This window comes from Caretta caretta, chromosome 1, assembly GCF_965140235.1.
Source record: "Caretta caretta isolate rCarCar2 chromosome 1, rCarCar1.hap1, whole genome shotgun sequence".
Lineage (NCBI taxonomy): Eukaryota > Metazoa > Chordata > Testudines > Cheloniidae > Caretta > Caretta caretta.
The window spans coordinates 256,806,258-256,827,101 of NC_134206.1; the positions used below are offsets into that span (position 1 = coordinate 256,806,258).

Here is a 20,844-nt window from a genome sequence, read left to right on the forward strand (position 1 = left end):
AGAAATGAACCGGGATCAAGTGCTGGTGGATTCATGGATGGGTGAACTGTAAGGGATGTCCCTAGAGAAGGAGAACAGAAAAAATCATAGTACTTTTACATGCTTTACTCTGGGAATTAGGACAACAGTTTTACCAAGAGGGTTCTACACACTATTGTACCTGTACATAAATAAATGATGTCCAGAGGTGGGACTTTGTATCCAACAGTGAAAGTCTGTACTCTTTTTATGCCTGAGCTAGGGAGAAATGTAGGCAGGTATACCTATCCATGTCTGGGCTGCCACAAGAGGGCACCCCAGGTGCGGGCCACCTTATCACACACTGTATGGTTGTTTCTCAGTCATAACAACATGAACATGAGCACTTGTGGCACCTTAAAGACTAACCAATTTATTTGAGCATAAGCTTTCGTGAGCTACAGCTTTACTTCATCGGATGCATACTGTGGAAAGTACAGAAGATCTTTTTATACACACAAACCATGAAAAAACGGGTGTTTACCACTACAAAAGGTTTTCTCTCCCCCCCCCCCACTCTCCTGCTGGTAATAGCTTATCTAAAGTGATCACTCTCCTTACAATATGTATGATAATCAAGACGGGCCATTTCCAGCACAAATCCAGGGTTTAACAAGAACGTCGGGGGGCGCAGGGTAGGAAAAAACAAGGGGAAACCTATTTCCCCTTGTTTTTTCCTACCCCCCCCCCCCCAGACGTTCTTGTTAAACCCTGGATTTGTGCTGGAAATGGCCCACTTTGATTATCATACACATTGTAAGGAGAGTGATCACTTTAGATAAGCTATTACCAGCAGGAGAGTGGGGTGGGGGGGGAGAGAAGTGAGCTGTAGCTCACGAAAGCTTATGCTCAAATAAATTGGTTAGTCTCTAAGGTGCCACAAGTACTCCTTTTCTTTTTGCGAATACAGACTAACACGGCTGTTACTCTGAAACATGAACATGAAAAATCTCTGTTCCAACTGGCCCATATACTCAGAATTTTCAAGCTGTTGGTCAGCAGTAAAAGTGACCACTTAACCCCTGCTTCTCACTACCTTCGGCTGAAATAGAGAAACTAAAATGCTCACATGAGGAGAGACTGGGGGAAAGATATCAAAAAACAATGAAAATGGGACTGGCTAACTGTTAAAAAAAAAAAAAAGACTATTTCCATTTCAAGTTTAAAAACTAGTTCCTATCTCCTTCTCATCCCTCTTCTCCCCTCCTGAAGCTAAACAAATTCAGGCTCCCTTAGAAATAAGGCACACATTTTTCACAGTGCAGGGTAATCCCACTGGAACCACTTACCATGGCCTGTGGTGGAATCTCCAACCTTTTTTAAATCTTTAAACCAAGATAAGCAGCCTTTCTAAAAGATATGATCTTGCTCAACAAGAAGTTATGGGCCTGATGCAGGAATTACTGGGTGAGGTTCTGTGGCCTGTTTTATACAGGAGGTCAGACTAGATTATCGGAATGGACTCATCTGACCTTAACAATCCTGAATCCTCACAAACCGGGAAGCCTCTTGTAACTGTTGCATGTGTTTACATTGGAAAAATCCCAAACCCTCCCTGCCAGTTCAGTTCTGAAAAACAAATTAGACAAAAAATCCTTATTACAGCTGTTCTGAAGAGAGGCTTACCAACATGTAGGGGAGGAAAGATGAATGGGTGATGAAAAAAAGAGGGAAGGAAGAAAATCGTGTGTGTGTGTGTGTGTGTGGTGGGGAGACAATCAGCCACATATTTTTTGCTATAGTTTATTCAGCCCACAATGTAGTCATTATCTTGTAAACAGAAAGCACCCCCATGTTATCATTCCAGCACTTATTATAGTTTCTTTTCAGGAACCTGCAATCAGTATTATAAAGCATAGGAGAGCACATTCTATCTCATTACTTCAGCTTTGCCAATAACATTTCCAATAACAATCTACTATATATTGGATCTCCTTGAACACTATATAATATACACCTGTATTAAATTGCGCAGTGACTACAGGGTGAAAACAGCAGCAAAGTGAACCCGTTTAAACATTACAATGAGACATAGCATTATTATTTATTTATTTGTTTGTGTTGAGTATTCACCCAGCTCTGGCTCTAACTCTGATCCTACTGACTGCCTGGCCCAAAAGTGGAAACTATGTCAGCCACAAGGCATTTAACAAAGTCACATGGAGCTGGAGGCGACAGTCTTTCAGAAGGATGATGGCGACAGTCTTTCAGAAGTACTAGTCTGAGACTTAGAAACACCAGGTTCAATTCCCCACTCTGCAACAGTGTTCCTGACCTTGGGCAGGTAACATAGTCTCTCTAGGCCTCCGTTTCTGTAAAATTAAGTTAATGCCTCTTCCCCTTCTCACAGCAGTATTGAGGGTAAATGTGTTGAAGACTGTGAAACACTAAGATATTAGAGTAACGGGGGCCAAATGGGTACCTAAGATAGACAGATAGTCTAGAGTGCACTTGCCCAATGACAGTCCCACACATCTGTTTCACATGGTCCTCAGGGTAGAGGGAATGGGAGAAACAGAGTCCACATTCTGTATTTGGGGGTATTGTGTTAGGATCAGGAGAGAGGACACCAACTGACAAAACGAAGGAAGCAGTCTAAGGAGGAGTGAAGTCTGTCCTTATGCAGCTTTCAAAGTCCCCGGAATCTCTCAGAAGCTTCTGTAGGAACTACTACACTGTGCCATTTTTAAACGTGTTGTAAAAACTAAGGAAATTTCTAGGAAAAACACCCGCCTCCTTAAACTGGAGCTAAAAACAAAACAAAAAAAATCTGTGGAAAATACAGCACAAAAGTAGGGCTTTTCATCTCATGATCACACAAAACTGAGCAATGTTACATACAGTGTTGTTTTGCATAGACTATAAAATACATTTCCAGACATATGAATTTAAGCTGGATTCAAGGTTGTGAAGGACCACACACAGAGATCACTTTCTAAAAAATGAGAAGAGAGAACCTGTTCCACCAAAAGGACAATCCTTGGGAGTCTAATTACTCAAGCTTTATGACAGTATCCACACAGATAGAAGGCCAAAGAATAGTCATGATAACCCACAGCTAAAAGGAGATCCAAGATAAAAGTAATGCTTTTGTCTTGTGTCATTCTGATATCAAAGGTAAAAAAGTTTCAAAAACATCTGTTACTAGGTCGATAAAAGCCTGCATTATTGAATCCAGCACGGCCAAGGGTTCGAAGCCATGGTAGGACATCATGGCCCATTCCACGAGAGCAGTGGCTACTTCCATGCTCACATACCTTATGAAAAGATATGTAAAGATGCCACCTTTTTGAGAAACCTATCTTCTCCAGACACTACAAGTCTGACCTGCAGTTTTCAGCAGATGCTGCCTATGGCAGGGGGGTGCTGCTATCTCTGATAGTGCTGGAGGTGTCTTCCACAAATTTATATTTAAAATTTTAAATATTACTTGGTAATTTTCTTTCTCCTATTTAAACACCTGGCACCACACCTCACCTTCCCCCTCCCCCCCCCCCGCCCATTCCTTTGCTTTTCTGGGATAATTTAAGGATTACAAGCCATTAGCTCAGCTTTTTCATTCCAAATAACTGATACCTGATGTTATCTTGCCCTTATATACAATGTTAAAAACAACAACCGGAATCAGACACATTCAAAGACCACACAGTATTCAGAATCCTCTTTAGTATGGTGGGTCATAACCTGAATAATCATTTATATGTGCTAAGCAAGATTTTTAGTAGTGTTTGCTTTCAAAGCTTGGGTAGTGTGCAACTCTCGTGTTATTCCAGGTGGGCTGAGTGACAGATGTGGGGGGGGGGGGGGGAGAGAGAATGATCTATTGTAGGAATGTAATATACTTAAAAAAAACAGGAGCTAGGAAATTATCAGGTCAAATATAGTTATATTGGTCACACTTTATATCAACGTTTTACTAACAAATAATTAATTTTTAATAAAATTTATAAATGAGCTCCTGGTGAAATGTTGTATCAAATAGGTCCAATGTAATCGTCAGATGCATAAAGAGGGGAGTAGTGTGTAGGAGCAGGGAGGTAATTTTACTTCTGTATACAGCACTGGTGAGACCACTACTGGAATACTGTGTACCGTTCTAGAGCCCACATTTTTTAAAGGATGTTGAAAAATTGGGGAGGGTGCAGAAAAGCGTCATAAAAATGATACAAGAGATGGAGACAGTTTCTTACAGTGAAAAATTTAAAGAGCTCGATCTGTTTAGTTTATCAAAAATTCTGAGCGGTGACTTAATTATAGTGTATAAGTATCTTCACAGGGGAAAAGTACCGGATACAAAAGGACTTTTTAAGGTGGCAGGGAAAGGCATAACAAGCATCAGTTTCTGGAAGCTGAAGCCAGACCAATTCAAATTAGAAATTAGACATGAATTTTTAACAATGAAGGGGATTAACAACTGGAATCACTACCAGGGGAAGTGGTGGATTCTCCATCTCTTGGATGTCTTCAGATCAAGACTGAAGATCTTTCTGGAAAACATGCTATAGCCAAACACAAGTTATTCTTTAGTCAGACAAGTTACTGGGCTCAACACAAAGGTAAATGGGTAAAATGTATTATCTTATGATATACAGATGACTAGATGATCTAATGATCCCTTCCAGCCTTAAACTCTGAATCTCTGAAAATGATGATTAGATGCTTAAATAATTGGCTAATCAATTGTTATAAATTGTTGAGTTCAAAATCTCAATAACTTCGTTATAATCTTGGTTCATAACCATTTGTAATACCTTCCAGGGATGTGCTTATAACCATTTACAACACATACTACTCATGTCTCTAACTTGCTTATAACATCATTTATAAACCCTTTGTAAAAAGGAACCTTAATGTAAAGTGTGACCATAATTATTTTTCTAAAACTCAAAAGGTAAGGCCCAAACTTGCTCAACTCTTGCAATTACACAAAATCATGGCCTTTAGCTTGTAACACCATGTTTTCAAGCAACCATCTACTGCCCCTTATGTTTCCAGTTTACTGTGAATCCTATAAATGTTTCATCCCAGGATGACCTCAAACAGTGATTGTACATTAGTGGTGAATCACTAAATACAATCACACAAGCACACGTGTATATATGGTCAGCTTTTTGAATGGTCAGAGAGAAAGCTAGAATCTGAACACATTTTAAGTGGCTGAAACACCTTTTCTCATGCTAGGATAACTCAAAAACTGCTGAACAGATTTTCCTTAAGCTTTCAAAAGCGAAATCACCTGTTGACCAAGCATAACATGTTCCATCCCAATTTTTCAAACTACAATGTAACAGAAAATAAGATTGGGAATCACAGTTCTTTCTGACCCCACCTAAATGAAGTGTCACTAATGAAGTCCTTTAATACTAGAAACCTAGATCATCATATTTAGAACTTAATTGGCAAAGTGGTGTTTTTTTCCAAGTCACTAATATACAGCTGCAAATCAGTGCACGGACTATATTGAGCATCTCCACCTGCAGTGGGAAAGAAATAGAAAGGCATTCCCACCACAGCTACAGCAAGCAAGAGCTGGCCAAAGACAGTGCATCTAAGCTGGTTTTATATTGCAAGATCCTCGAGGTACAGATTGATTTTCTGTGCTCAATATTTGTTTCACCTGCCAGGCACTGATAAATGGATTGAAAAGCTGTCCACTTACAGCTGTCCACTGTAGATAGCTCTGCATACTTTACTGAAATGTTATTTTGTAACTTCATACAGAAATACTCAGCAAATCCTTGCAAACATTTTTACAACAGCTCCTTTTGCATCACTAAAGAAGGGGAGGGGAGGGAGGAACACATTTGAAAACAAGCCAACATCTGATCTCAGCCATGTCCACAATGACACAAACATGCCTACCTCACTGGTATAAGGTGAGAGTAACAGAAGCTCTCAAACTGGAGCTCCACTAGTATACCTGAGAAGTGGCTTCTGGTGGGGATTTATCTGTGATTCCCCCCAGCTCTGCAATTTGTTCTTCTCCTCTACCCCACCTCAAATCTGATGACAGTCAGGGCTCATTGCAAGGTCATTCCCTCCCATCCCGTATTTGAAGATAAAGAAGGGATGTGGGGGAGGGATTGTAATTGTATGGGTGGAAAACTCGTCAAAGGGGAGGGAGAATTGTGGCAAGGTTCTCTTAAATTGCTGCTCTTGTGTTTTAAAGTTGTGTCTCAAGAGTGCCTAGAGCATATGGATGGGTGCCCTTTTAAAGTACTTCTATATCCTTTCCCGCACTCTGTGTCTGTCTTGTCTATTCAGATTATAAGATCTTTGGGGTAGAGACTATCAACAACTCTGTTTGTCTTGGTTGGCCCTTAGGCTCTGCTGTAATAAACGTGATTAGTAATAACCATAAAATCAACATAAACAAACATTTCTCTTTTTAGAGCTGCTCTTAAATTAAGATTTTATCACCATAATTATCTTCCACCATGATATGGGATACAGAAAAGGAAATGCCAGGAAGCACAGAGAAGAAAAAGAATAAGGAGAAATAATTTCTAACAGTGCTTTTTAAAAGTGGAAGAGAAAAAGCAAACTGCTGATGCCAGGATCTACATCCTCCTCATCTGTCAGATGGTGGCAAGGACTCCTGTTGTTAAGAGCCACACACAGGAAGCCATTTGCAGTGCATGACAACAGCTTTATTTAACCTATAATGATTGAAATCCTTCCACTTGTTAGCTCCAATCCTCCTCACTCATCAGTTCCCACCAGGTTTTTTTACTCTTACCTTCAAAACTCCCAGAAAACAGGTAAATCCAGGTAAAGGCTGGAACAAAAAGGAGAGTCAGAGAGGCAGCCAGGAATTTCCGTCTCCCTCTGCAGATTCCCAGCATTCTCTCAGAAGTAGAGATTCCCAACCCAGTGCTGTTCCTATGTCGGAAGCGCGTAGTCCACAGCCTCCCACATATTACTCTCTGAAAGGGAAAGGAGGAAAGGTTACCAGTTTATACCACTATATGAAGCCAGACTCTTCCAATGCCCTGCAGAGCTACAGAATGAGGCTGAAAACGGGGTTGCTCACATTGCAAAACAGTTCCCATTTCAACATTCTACACAACAAATATAATGAATGTCTGAGAAGTGCCCTAAAAGAGCATAAATCAATAAAATATATCACATCAGCTAAACACACACTGAGCTCATCTTATAAAGAGCAGCATTTGTATGCCACCCTTTGAATAGAAAAAGACTCCATTTTCCTTGATGTCTCTGGGCAGAAAAGAGAGAGACACCTGTACCTCTACTCCTGAAGAGCAGGAAAAACACTGGTCTACTGCTGGCCTAGCTGCTGGTACTGAAGGACTCAGAAAAATAATCAGGAAAGGGAGAGTGGGAATTATGGTTGCCACTAAAGTGACACGGTTTGCCAATCACAAAGTGATACTGATGTATATGTAAATGGCAGGAAAAGGGAAGGTTTACAATGGCTAAAGACAGAAAACAGAAGGAAACACTAGCAGCTGATGGCAGGAGCTTCAGACTATATGCAATAAGAGAGATAAAGAAGGAGTTTCCCTCTTTCAGGAATGCCATTTCCACCTGATTCCAGTATTTCAATTATCTTAACATAGTTTAATGTAATTTAACAGGTATTTCTTTCTCTTTTATATTGTGGAAAATGTTGACTTTGATATTTTAAAGGGAGTTACCACTATATGAAAAGAAAAAAAAATCTGGACTTGTTTAAAATAAAAATAAGTAGCACTTTTGCACGTCATAGATTAGGTGGCAACACATCTCAAACCCTTAATTCATTACAGGCATTTTCAGTAAATGATTATGTGTACACCTCCAGAGGCACACATGGAGCATTAAAGACATTTTCACACTTCTCTCTTTTCCCTAAAAAGGAGGGAATACTGAGAAATACCAGGATTTGGGTAGGGCAATAGGGGAGAAAACAGGCATCAAATCCATGCAAATCTATTTGTTTCAGGATTTTGCAGGGTTCACATGCAGGCCCAGAAACCTCCCCAGAAAAGGTTTGTGATTTCAAATAAAAATTGGTGCAACACGGTAATAGGGATTGTAAGAGCTAAACTCAAGGTACTGTGAAGTCTTTAATAATAGTGCCTTTTGGTGCATGCTGAAATAGAATATTCCTACACAGATTTACATTTTTTACAATCACCATTGCATGCAATGAAAACACATTTGATCTTTAAGACCATACATGTAATAAATTCACAGTGAAAGTAAATTCAACTTAAAGCCAAAATAAGAGATAAATTAAAGATAGGAAAGATGGGCTCAGAAAAAGAATTTTCCAATAATTTTCTGCTTTAGGTCCCCACCACTTAGGGTCTCAAGCAGGGGACAGCAAAGACTACAAAAATTTACCAACCTCTTCCAAAATGTTACCGAATAGCATCAGCTTTGCAAACTAACTAAAAGAGCAACGCTGCAGCCCAAAGCAACAAAACGTGCAAGTAACAATTACTGCACTGGTGCCAACCCCCAACTCTGCGCTAGCACCCCTCCACCCCCAAGCAGCCAGGCTGGGCCCTTCGCTCTGGCCCGACCCAAGCCCATGCCACCTCAGCCATTATTGGGAGATGGAGGTGCAGTTCAGGCTCCAGGGTGGGGCCTGCGAAGGTTGTGCAGTAATAAAGACTTGGCAGTGACCACGACTGTCACCTCCTCAGAACCAGCACCCCCTGAGCCAGCTCCTCAGCATCCCCCTTTTCCCACAGGCATTCTGGAGAGGCAGCACAGCCCCTACCAGCTTGCAGCAATAGCCGCTCAAGCTCCTACACGTTGTGGCTGCCATTCTCTATGGGCGGTGGGAGGAGACCTGTCAGCTCAGCATAGCACTGCCCCTGAGGCTGCAACAGCACTACCAGCCGAGGGACAACATATTACAGAATGTCAGAAGCGGGGGCTTCAGTGACAGCTGGATGCTGGAAACCTTTAAACTGGTGCCCTCGAAGGACCACGGAGAGTGCAGTTACCCTGAAACTGTGACACTGGTTATATTTCATTTTTTTTTTTTTAACACCCCACCAGAAGTACTACCATGATGAGAAGGAGTGCTGTTTATGCTCATCTAAAAAATACAGATAATTTTGCCTGGCTTTTGATGCATTTCACGCTAGTTTTATGTGTACACACTACAGTGCACAGCGTATACGTAACTTTGTTGTGCAGAGATGGCAAAAATTCTATACCGTTTTCATGGAGCGTATCACTGCTATGCTTCGGTACAACGTACAAACATACATCGCTCTCAAAGGGCGGGATTTTCCAAAGCACTCTGTGCTGGCCTAGCCCTGCTCTCACTCAGTCAGTGGTAGAACTCTCAAGCGCAGCACAGTTAAGGACAATCAGGAATGCTTTTGAAAATCCCACTCTGTGTGCACTGCCATGAGCATTCTGGTGTTGTGAGAGATGATAATACACCGACTCGGAAGAGCACCAACAGAGTTGGCAGCATGCAAATTCATATTTGACCTGCATATTTAAGGAATAATTCAGTTTTTCCTGAGTTACTTTCTCTTTTATTAAATACCCATGAAAACGTAGTTTGTGAATTGGCCAATACATAAGTCCCACCCTGGACCATGCTCTAACTGCTCGGCACCACTTTACTGGTGCAAAGTAGCCTCAGGATTGGGAAGTACAAAGGGCATATATGCACCCCCACGTCAGCTGCACTGGGCATATCTTGGCTGCAGATCAGGACCTGGCCCAGACAATTCTCTGCCTTTATATGTGACTGCCATCTTTCAAACAAAACAGTCAGATAATTCTGTACATTCATGTAGAACTTTTATCTAACTAGGGAAGCTGTTTGGGAAGTTCCCAGGCAGACAAGCCAGGTTGCAATGGATCATCCCACGAAACGTAGAAAGATTTCATCTAAGGCTGCTTAAAAAAAAAAAAAAAAAGTGCCACAAGTTATTTTAAAAGTTTTCATCATAACCCCATCTTCCAAAGATTCTGAGCGGCTTCCTCAAGTCTTCAAGGGTAGCTTTTCGAAGTGTAGAATCACCATGCTTGCTGATGTGTTAATGTTCCCAACTAGTAAATGCATCATATGAAAAACCCACACCAGCAGTTTTGCAAATGACCCATGGATAGCAGTAAAGATATTTTGCTTATGGCAGAGCTTCAAATTCAGTAGTTCATTTATTAAAGTGTTCACTTAAGAAGATTTCACCTCATTTACAATCTTCAAATACACAGGAACAAGGCACAGTTATTCTTTGATTACACTGTCATCATGTCAATTCAAAGAGTATAAATGTGTTACTCTTGAAAGAGTGGCGGACAGCACTGGCTAGAGCAATGGCTGAACACAGCAAATGTTAGTACTGTGTTTGCTTCCCCCACACAGCTAGGCCATTAGGATCTTAATCCTGACCTACAGCATCCACTGCTATTCCAGCCACAGATCTCTCCTAAGCACGATGCCGACTACAGTGTGGTTTTATAATATGAACTAAACATCAGGCTGGTGAGGATGTGGTCCCTTTAACTAAATCCCCATCTCCAGTGATCAAGCTAAAAATCTCTTATAGATTATAATGCCAGAAGAGACCACTGTGATCATTAGTCTGATCTTCTGTGTAATACAGGCCATAGAACTTCCCTGAATTAATTCCTCTTTGAACCATACCACATCTTTTATAAAAGCATCCAATCTAGATTTTTAAATGTCCACCCCAACCCTTGGTAAAAGCCATTGTCATTTAAACAGATTTCAGGACCTTTCATTGTTGCGCTCAGCATTTGAACTTAGTGCGGTAACAATTTATCTCATGATCTCTAAAAAAGAATATTGTGGATTGTGATGGAAGGAAAATAAGGAAGAGAAAGCACTGGCCAGGCTGTGCACAGGGTGCAGGGTAAGACAGTCCAATGAAACAGAACCCAAATAATTCCTCTTAACCTGCTGCTGAATTTACACAGCTGCAGAAAAAAGCCTTTGGGTCACATTCTACACATTCAACCACACTGATTTCAGTGGGTTTACATGAGTATAACTGAGGGCTGAATGTGTCCCATTATATCTGTCATAATGCTGGCAGCGTGTTCTGTGAGAGGTCCTCAGGAGTAGAACTCCATCCTATAAGTAGTCTTTCAGAGCATAGATTTATTAGCCTTCTGGGCATATATTTTCTCTCTTCACTAAGGAAGAGGGGATGGGCTATCTTTATGGATGAGCTATATTTTTCTTGTTTTGTGGTTTTAAACTATGGGATAGGTTCCCAGAGCACAGGACGGGAACCGACCGTGACATTTTAGAAATATGAAAACATAACCACCGCAAATGATGCTTGCTTATTGCATTAAAGGAATGTATGTGCTGCACACAGTCAGTTTTCAAATGTTGATAAATCCAATTTCAAAACATAGATCCAGTCTTATTAAATCAGTGTTGCAATAGTGAATTGGACAGAAATATGCCCACTTAAACCAGCTGAGATCTGGCCCAACATTTTTCAAACTTAGCAAAGACTGAACTCCTCATTGAGGACTACATGCAAATGAAGATGGAAAATGGACCCTCTATAGTCTCAAAACTTTTTTCTAGAGTTAGAACTAATTTCAAAAGAGAAAATATTTATAGTTTTTCAAGATTATGTAACTCAAAAACCCAGCTGAATAGATTTTGTTCCAGATTTTCTTTAAAAAAAAAAGTCACCTTTGGCCTAAGGCAAAGCAAAAGTAATTTCATAAAAAAGAATTCTTGTTTCTGAACATCATAAATGGAGAAGAAGGATTTGAATGGAATGCCTTTCTCCTCCCTTGATTACTGCCAACATCACCACAATACTGTACCACCTTGAAAATACCTGGGTGACAAATCACAGTAGAAATAGAAGCCACTGGCTCCTGAAATAGACAACTTCATCTGCATCTCTCTCTCCCCTCACACAAACTTAATCAAGGTCCTACATGCCATCAGTCAACTGTGTACTGAGTAACTTGGTCCCCGTGCTCACCCTTCCCCTATGTACACACACATAGTTTCATACAGTTTAAGGCCACAACGAGATCATGAGAGCATCTAGTCCAACCTCCTGTATATCACAAGCCATTAAATTTCATCCAGATACCCCTATACAGGTCCAATAACTTGAGAGAGACTAAAGCATTTCAGTATCCAGGAGACCAAACTGTTAAGCACCAATGGCACAGAACAAGTGAGATTAAGGTGCAACCAATATCTGAGGCCCCTGCGATGACAGGAAATTGATCAGGTAAGATATGCCCGAATAATCTTAGCAGTGACCAATCCCCCATGCTACAAAGGAAGGTTAAAAAAAGAAGAAAAAAAAAAGACACAAGGTCCCTGCCAATCTTACCTGTGGGGAAATTCCTTCTGATTCCAAATCTCGCATCAGTTTTACCCTGAGCATGTCAACAAGATATACCAGCCAACCATCTAAGACGATTCTCTGTAACACCTCAAAGCACTGGTCCACCCCACCTGGTGTTCTGTCTCCAGCTCTGGTCAATCCCTGATGCCTCAGAGGAAGCTGAACAAAACATCCAGACAACATCTGGACAATTGTGCATTGGGGGAAAAAATCCTTCCTGACCCCTGCAGGCAACAGGCTGAAGACGTGAAGTATGAAATCGGATTATAGTTAGTGTCATAATGCAGAACAGCAAGTGTTATGAGCATTTTGAGGACAATGTAAGCAATCCTGTTCTCCCTGTGAGCCATGAAAGAAGAGGATGAACAGTGGGATTCAGACTCACAGACTCCAAGACCAGAAGGGCCCGTTACAACCCTCCAGCCTGAATCCCTGCAAACACACACTAAAGAACTTTGCCCAGAAGATGGATTGAAGGATTTTTGAATTAGAAAGACCTCGTTTTAAAGACTCCAAGCAACGTTGAATCTCTCCACCTCCTTTGTTAATGCTTAATTATTTTCATTGCTAGAAAACTGTCTCTTATTTAAGGTTGACTTTGTATAACTTCAACCCACTGGATCGTGTTACGCCTTTGTTAGCAGAATTGAAAAGCCTGCCATTAGCAGATCTCTGTCTCTAGGCACTTACCCATGGAAAGTGATCAAGTCAACTCTCAACCTTCTCTTCAGTAAGAATAGGGTGAATTCTTTAAGCTACACATCATAATGCTTGTTTTCTAGCTGCTAGATCATTCTTGGGTCCCTCCTTTGAACTCTCTTCAGTATTTCCACAACCTTCTTTAAGTGTGCACACTAGAACTGGACACTGTATTCTAGTAGCTGTCTTACCAACATACAGAGGCAAGATCACTTCCCTACTTCTACTTGATATTCCCTTTTTTATATGCACAAAGATCATATTAGCCCTTTTTGCCACAGCACTGCACTGAAAGCTCATGCGGACATGACTATCTGGAATGGCCCCCTAGTCCTTCTCTGAGTCACTGATTTCCAAAGACAATCTCCCATCCTGCACCTGTAATCTGAATTATTTTGTTCTCAGACATATTACTTTGCATTTGGCCGGATTAAAATGCATGTTCTTGGATTGTGACCATTAACTCGGGCAATTCAGAACACTCTACCACAATAACCTGTCATTCTCATTATTTACTACCCTAGCAATCTGTGTGTCATCTACAAACTTTACTAATAAAGATGCACACACTTCTATTATTGTGTCACTGTGTCAGAGAGCTTGCTTCATTTTCAGCCAAGAATTATCAGATCAGCAAAGTGCTAGGCAGCTCTCAACTAGTACGAGCAGCTTATAATAAAGTGTAGCATATAACATACCACTAATCACTTTAGTATTCAGTTTCTATTAGCAATTTTAATTATGGCATGACAGCTCAACTATGTAGGGCATTCAGCAAGAGTGCAGTTCAGCAGTGTTAAGAATTATGACAACAAAATCAACACAATTAACTAGATTTAACAGTGTACTATACCTATTGTCTTATACATTTCCCCGCATTTGTCACTGTTAATGTTATCCCAATAATCTTCCATTTGTTTTCACTGAAATGAAAATATACAGTTAAAGCTATCTATATGCTAACCCTGTGTTTTGGTTTTACCATATAGCTTGAATGAATGAAGTGCAATTCTCCCCACTTTTCCACACTTGCAATAACAGGTTCAAGGAACAATTTCTACTTTAAAGCTTTTCCCTGGGCACTCAAGACTGATGTGTCTTTTGAACATCCATCCTTTAAGTGAGACTTTCTCACTATACAGACTTAAAATAAAAATAACCTATAGAAAACTCTGTTCAGTTAGGCTGTATTTTTCCTTTTTCATTTTCAAAAAAATTGTAATAATTTATGTTAAAACAGGAGTTCTCTCCCTGGCACCACCTTTTTATCTCACAGTAAAGCTGTAGTCCCCTAGCTATAAAAGCTTGCTGCCATGTGACAAGCTGTTTGCCATGCCAAAAGAGAGACTGTTGCCATAAAAAGATTCTGATGGCATAAATCCAACATGGTGGCCAGAAAATGGAATAAAAGATTATGAACTCTGAAAGGGCAAGTCCTTATTCAAATAAATGCCCTCTTTGCCCATATGTGCTACCTCTAGATTTCTTAGAGGAGAAATGGTATTTTGAGAAAGGACAGTGCCATCTTTTCCCCACCCCCTACTCTGATTCCCCTACGTGGAGGAAGCATGCTCCAAAACCAAAGCCAAAACCAAACAGTTCAGACTCCCTTGACACTGAGAATCTCTCTCTTAGAACCATACTTCAAGGCATCCTGAGGTCAGGATTTCGAAGAAAGGCCTGGAGTCCATTCAGACACAGAATCTGCTCCAGAAGGTCTATTAACCCACTCCATAGGAATGGAATATAGCAGAATCTCCAGATCCTTGCAGGATCAGATGGTAAAATTAAGGCGTATGGAACACTGCTCAGGTAAATACTGTTCACCAAAGCATCTAAATCATCCATGATTAGAGGCTGAGACTAAGAAATGTCATCATACAAAACAGTCAGTTGTTGGACCTTCTGTCCACAAGGGAAGTAACTGGAACCAAAGTTTCTCCTGCCCTACCCCCAGGCAATCAATCAAGCAATAAAACAAAAAACAAAACCAAAAAACATTTCCCGCCTGGGACAAGAATTGTCTATTTTAAAACTTTCTATACTGAGTTTCAACTAGTTACAAGAAAGTAGCCCTAACTATGGGAGAAAAACAGCCAACATGTTGACAAGCTGAAGCTCCAAATGGAGTTCTAGTTTACCTGTCTGCTAGTGGGCTGGACCTGACAGCATGTGGGAACCACACTACCTTATAACACCTCACAGGAAACGTTCCAGTGCTCAAGCAGAAGTCCACTTGGCCCCCAATGGTCAGAGCTTTGCAGAAGATTCCAGGACGGGGTGCAGTGAACGGCCTATCTCATGTAGGGTTGCCAGTTTAGACTGGACATATCCCTGGAGGTGTCATTACATGACAATCTTTAATGAAAGATTAATTTTTAATTCCTGGAGACTCCAAGGCAATCATGGAGGGCTGGCAACCCTAATCTCAAGAGTGGGGATCTGTCCTGACAATACACCAAGGAGAAACAACTCCTCTGCCAGGTACCACTCCTGCTACAGTACAGTACAGTATATGAGTAACCACTGGCCTAGCTAACGGAGAAAAGAAAAGGCTGATGTTCAAAGCAGAAAAACCACAGAGGTTTTGTAGTGCTGCCCCTTGACTGCACATTGGTTTCAATAAAAACACTGCTCTCAGCCCCCTCTGGAGAACCTCTCCCCTAGTTACTTACCCATGGAATCAGTGTAATCCAAAGCCTCTTTCCCTTGAGACATACATGGACCAATACAGAAGGAAGACTAAAAGTTAATGTGAAGGGAGGAGATTAATTAAGACAGAGAAAGAGGGCAGGTGAACATGTTCAAAGTTTCTACTGACTGGTCAACATAAACGTGAGGGGGGCAGGGGAGAGTCAGTTCATCGAGAAGTTAGGAGTGCAGCAAAAGCCCAACACAAGCATGATAAAACTGGGCTGTTACTCATATTTTATATCCACTCAAAGAAAGTTATCCAGTTCTAAAGTAGCTACTGACTAGTTTTCTCCACGAACAAGTCAAATCCCCTTCTCCAAATGCTTTTTAACCGCACCCATTTACCCATACGCACATAAAGCAGTAGCTATTTCATCTGCTCACCAGCCTGTCTGAATACTCCCCACAGTCCAAGGGAGGTGGAACAGGATTGACCTAGTTTGAGGATGATAGCAAAACACTACCCCATGCACATAGTATAACTCCATATTAAAAACACCCTCGTGTACGAAATTCCAACTTCATTGAGTTATAAACTTAATGAAGATCACAGAAAACTAACAGTAATAGCTGCGGGGTGTAACTTTCCCTACAGACACAACCCTCTCCAGAATCATAACTTACATTTAGATCAATCAGAACACTATCCTGCAGCAAAAGTTTCACACTTAAAAAACGTAACTTTGACAAACAAAACAAAACACACCACATTTCTTGACCAAGGAAGGAAAACGCCATCCTTAAAATGTGCAATTGCTTCATAGCTTTCATTACCAGTGCATTTTCCTTCATCAGGAACCAATGACTGAGGAGTTGTGTGTTTCTGCATTCATTGCCCCTCCTTCTTTCATGCTGCGCACACACCCCACACAGAAAGCAAGGTTCCCATCTTTAGTCAGAAACTTCAGATTCAACACACAACATTAAAACACATACAGAGTATCTTTAGTTAAACCCTCAGTTGGAGTAAATCAGCATAGCTCCATTGAAGTCAATGAATCTATGTCGATTCACACCAGTTCAGGATCTGGTACCTTGTGATTAACGGGTGTGATGTCACATCTGTGATTTAGAAGACATAACCTCCCCTTAATTCTTACATATTGCTTAGGTATTACTAAAGCCAGTTAAACAAATTTGTCTTTTTTTTTTTTTTGTTCAAACTCAAGTTATCCATCTCATGGAGAATTCCAAAGATAGGAAATTCCCTTCACTCCTATCTGTATAATCACAGTACTGGCAAGAGATTTAGAAGAACATTTCACTAAAACTGGACATGACCAAAAGCATTAGAGGACAGACACTTCGTTAAGTCTACACTTTTACATAATGGAAAAGAATTTTTGGCAAATTAAGACAATTTATAAGGGTTTCAGAATTGTCTTGGTGTATTATTACAGAACATCAGATGTTACTATGAGCGGCAAGCTACATTTTCAGTTAGCACCTGTCGGACTGTAATGAGGATTAATGTTGTTTTGGAGCAAACTTCCAAGAAGTTTATATTGGAAATAAAGTATTAGCACCAAGGCTCGTCAAAGTGGATAGATAATTCATGTTGAATCTGGAGCCTTGTTGTCTGAGATTTCCTGCTACAATTCTTCTGTCCATTGTATGCTAAGATATGATATCAATTTGTTCTTAACCATTATGCCTTTTAGGCATGCTGCCGAGTCTATCCATTTTCCCAGGTTTTATTTGATTGAGTGAGTAGTGAATAGGTTGAAGGGAAAGATTTTTTTGTTTAAGAGCTATGAAAAGCTCTTGCAGAGCAGTTTGAGGATCAGGATTTATTTACTTTTTTAATAGGAGAGATCAATTTGGATGTAAAATGTTGCTCTGTATGCTTTATTCCTTATAGAAATATCTTGGAACACTAGATAGGTACTTAATAAACTGGAATAAAACAATAAAAGTTTATCTTAGTTTCTTACTGCTGCACTACACAGATTATACTCATCTGTGTACTAGTCTAGTATGGCATGGGTGAGTTTAATGGATCTTCAAAAGGTGTATGCAAGAGATTATCAAAAGCCAAGCAAAAGCTAAAATGAAAAAATGGTCTCAAGGGGACATACTGACAAGAGAAGATCAAAAAATCTGAAATTTTCATTTGTCTAGTTAGCATTTAAACATGGTTCTTTCAAACAAATCTATAGTTTGGATAGCTCTCCTTACCCTTCCCTTAGAATACACCTCTGTCACGAAGGCAGTATGATCTAAAGTCAGAATATGGGACTGGGAGTCAGGATTTCTGGGTTCTCTTCCCACTGAAGCCAATAGTTCATCAGTTTTAATTAAGCCCATTGAATGTCACCCTGTTCTTATGTTATGAAAAAGGGAGAAGAGAAGCTCCCAGTCTGTCTTCTCTGTGCCATTTATAATTACATATACTTATATGTCCCATCTCGTCTCCTTTCTAAGGTGAACAGTCCCAATCTTTTCAATCTCTCTACATATGAGAGAGTTTTAACATATTCCTTATCATTATCATCACCCTTTTCTTAAACCCCTATAATTCTGTAAGTAAAGAGGTTATAAATACAAGATTACAAATTTACTTCAATGTTCAGTAAGTCTCTTGAAAAGAAAGTGTGTGTGTGTGTGTGTGTGTGTGTGTGTGTGTGTGTGTGTGTGTGTAAAATTGCCTGATTAGAATGTGCATAATTAAAATTGCAGTTTGGGGTCCTATTATATCCCAATCGTTGGGGGGGGAGAGAGTTTGGAGGGTGGTGGGGTGGGAAGAGGGGACAGGCAGCTGGACATTTTTTCAAAGGAAGTTAAGAGACAGCAGATAACACAGACGTGTACTTATCACCACTCTTAGTACTTTTCAGGTAATTTGGCTCTCCCTGTACTATATGAGCCCTCATTAATCTCTTTACAGCACTTCTGATGAAGGAAGTTTTCCTATATTGCGAGCACCTAAATCCTACACGAAGAGGCATTTGGAGAAGTGTAGAGAGTACTCTCTCTCTCTCTGTGGCTCTGATTCAGGAAAGCACTTAAAGACTTTCTTAACTTTAAGCATATGCTTAAATCCCATTGCCCTCAATGAGGGTTAAGCAGATGGTTAAGTGCTTTCCTGAATGAGGGTGTGAGAGCAGCACTGGCAAACCCAAGTGTTTAAAAATCAGTCAAGCCCCCCAAAATCATGAGATTTTAAAAATGATAAATGTTGGGTTCTTTTCATTTGCCTTCAAGTTTCTGAGCTTTAATGGAGTCCCATTATCAAGCTTTTCTCTGCAACCTTGAGAGCTAAAAATCTACTCTCTTTTCTTTTAGATGCACACTAAGAGTCTCATGTATCATCTGATGCCAGGAGCTTGGGCTCGAAGAAAAACACCAGCTATTGCAAGTCTTGCAATAAAATTGTGAGAATCAGCAAAAGTGGGGGGGAGAGAAGGTTTGCATGTGTGTGTATGGGTCCATGCCACCAACATGCAGTCCTTAACCATGTGTTGGAGTTGTTACTACTCAATTCCTTACTGTATCTCCAGAATTCACTCAGTTTCTCATCAAGATACTGTCAATTAGGCCTGTTCAAGTTTTGTTTGTTACTTATTCCAACATGCTTTGGGAGTAACAAACCATTTATGAATCTTGAGACAAATCCCATTTTGCCCAATAGCTGGAACATCCTATGGCCAATCAAGCAAATGAAAGGCTCCCTCGAGGTTTGTGATGAGCAAACCTTCTCCAATATTCACATGGGAATAAGATTATATATGGAAAGACTTTGTTTAAATTAATAATATTAGAACTCAATAGAGTAAAATCAAGTAGTCTTTAAATATTTCTGAGTCAGCTCGTGGCTTGACGTAAAAATCCATACAAAGAATGAATACAGACTGCCAACCTCAGAAGGTTTATCCTTCTATTTTGTAGTCTCCAAAGCTAAAATCAGAGGGATGATCTGCTCCTGTATTTTTAATTCTTTTAATACACATAATTATAGCTCTGGCAAATGACTTCAAGTCAGTGTTCAACAGTAAAATTGGCTTGTATGGGCAAAATTACCTTGGCTGTTTACCAGCCTTGCAAAAACTGCAAAATAGAGGCAAAATGGAAATTTGGGAGAGTGTCTATTCGCTACTTGTGACAGAAGAATACTTTAGCAATAATACCAGTATTTTGTATTTATGTAGCACCTTTGATTTGAGGATCTCAAAGCTTCTTACAAACACTAAAAACTTTAGAAATGTTAAGTAGTATTAACCCTAGTTTACAGAGCCAAAGCCTGAAGAAAAGTGAGTTGACCACAGCCATACAGTAAGTGAAAGGCAAAGCCAGGAATAGCATCCAAAACGCTTGACTTCAGTTAAAATGCCCTGTTTATTATTAGATCATACCTCATTCCTTGTTAATACTTCACAGTGTTTTGTTCACTAACCTATTCAGTGCACCACTAACAAAAGATTAATCAATCAGATCTAGGCACTTTTTGATAACTTTAAAAGTGATCTGTTGCATTTCTCCTTTGTCATATCTTGTTTAGTTGTTAACCCCATGTGTGGGCTTAGAGATTTTGGATCACAACATCTAAAGAACTATTACAGTGTCTGAGTCACATGACACACTAGATGGATAGCATTTCAAATGTTTATAAAAAGTTCAGTCAATATGCCAAGCGGTAGGACACTTTCATTTTGAAACTTTAAACCAGGCACAATATGCACCTGAAATTCAGCCCACATGCCTTTTGGTGAATCCCAGCTGAGCTTTCTCTCTTTCTTCTTCACTGATGCCAGGCAAGGATTCGAGTGTTCAGATGGAAGCCACACATGGTTTTGTGCATTTTCAGCCTCAAACCAGGCAAAACTCAACATCATATACGGCAGCATAATGAACCAAAACAAGAGAGTCCAATAATGCTGGGTGGACTAAAATCACAAAGTTTACATAAGGACTAAATCACTGGCTGTGGCCTTATCAGCTGTGAGAACATGAAAAACTTTTCTCATCTCAAAAGCTAGGCTATAGAAGGTTTCCATTTTTATCATCAAATTCATAACCTGTCTTGTGTTAAGGCTCAGTAGTTCAGCTACTTTGGTATTTAATAAATGTAGCTTATTTGGGACATTTTCCAACTCCC

At 40.2% G+C, this 20,844-nt stretch overlaps 1 protein-coding gene across 6 annotated transcripts in view; it reads right to left on the reverse strand.

Annotated features, from left to right (window-relative positions):
- LARGE1 (LARGE xylosyl- and glucuronyltransferase 1) overlaps positions 1-20,844 on the reverse strand; it is a 374,291-nt gene that overhangs the window by 262,612 nt on the left and 90,835 nt on the right. For all 6 annotated transcript variants that reach the window (XM_075123486.1, XM_075123481.1, XM_048832612.2 and 3 more), the window contains exon 2: positions 6,758-6,944. In XM_075123486.1, the coding sequence (XP_074979587.1) occupies positions 6,758-6,863 (106 nt within the window). In that variant the 5' untranslated portion in view covers positions 6,864-6,944. The remainder of the gene's footprint in view (positions 1-6,757; positions 6,945-20,844) is intronic.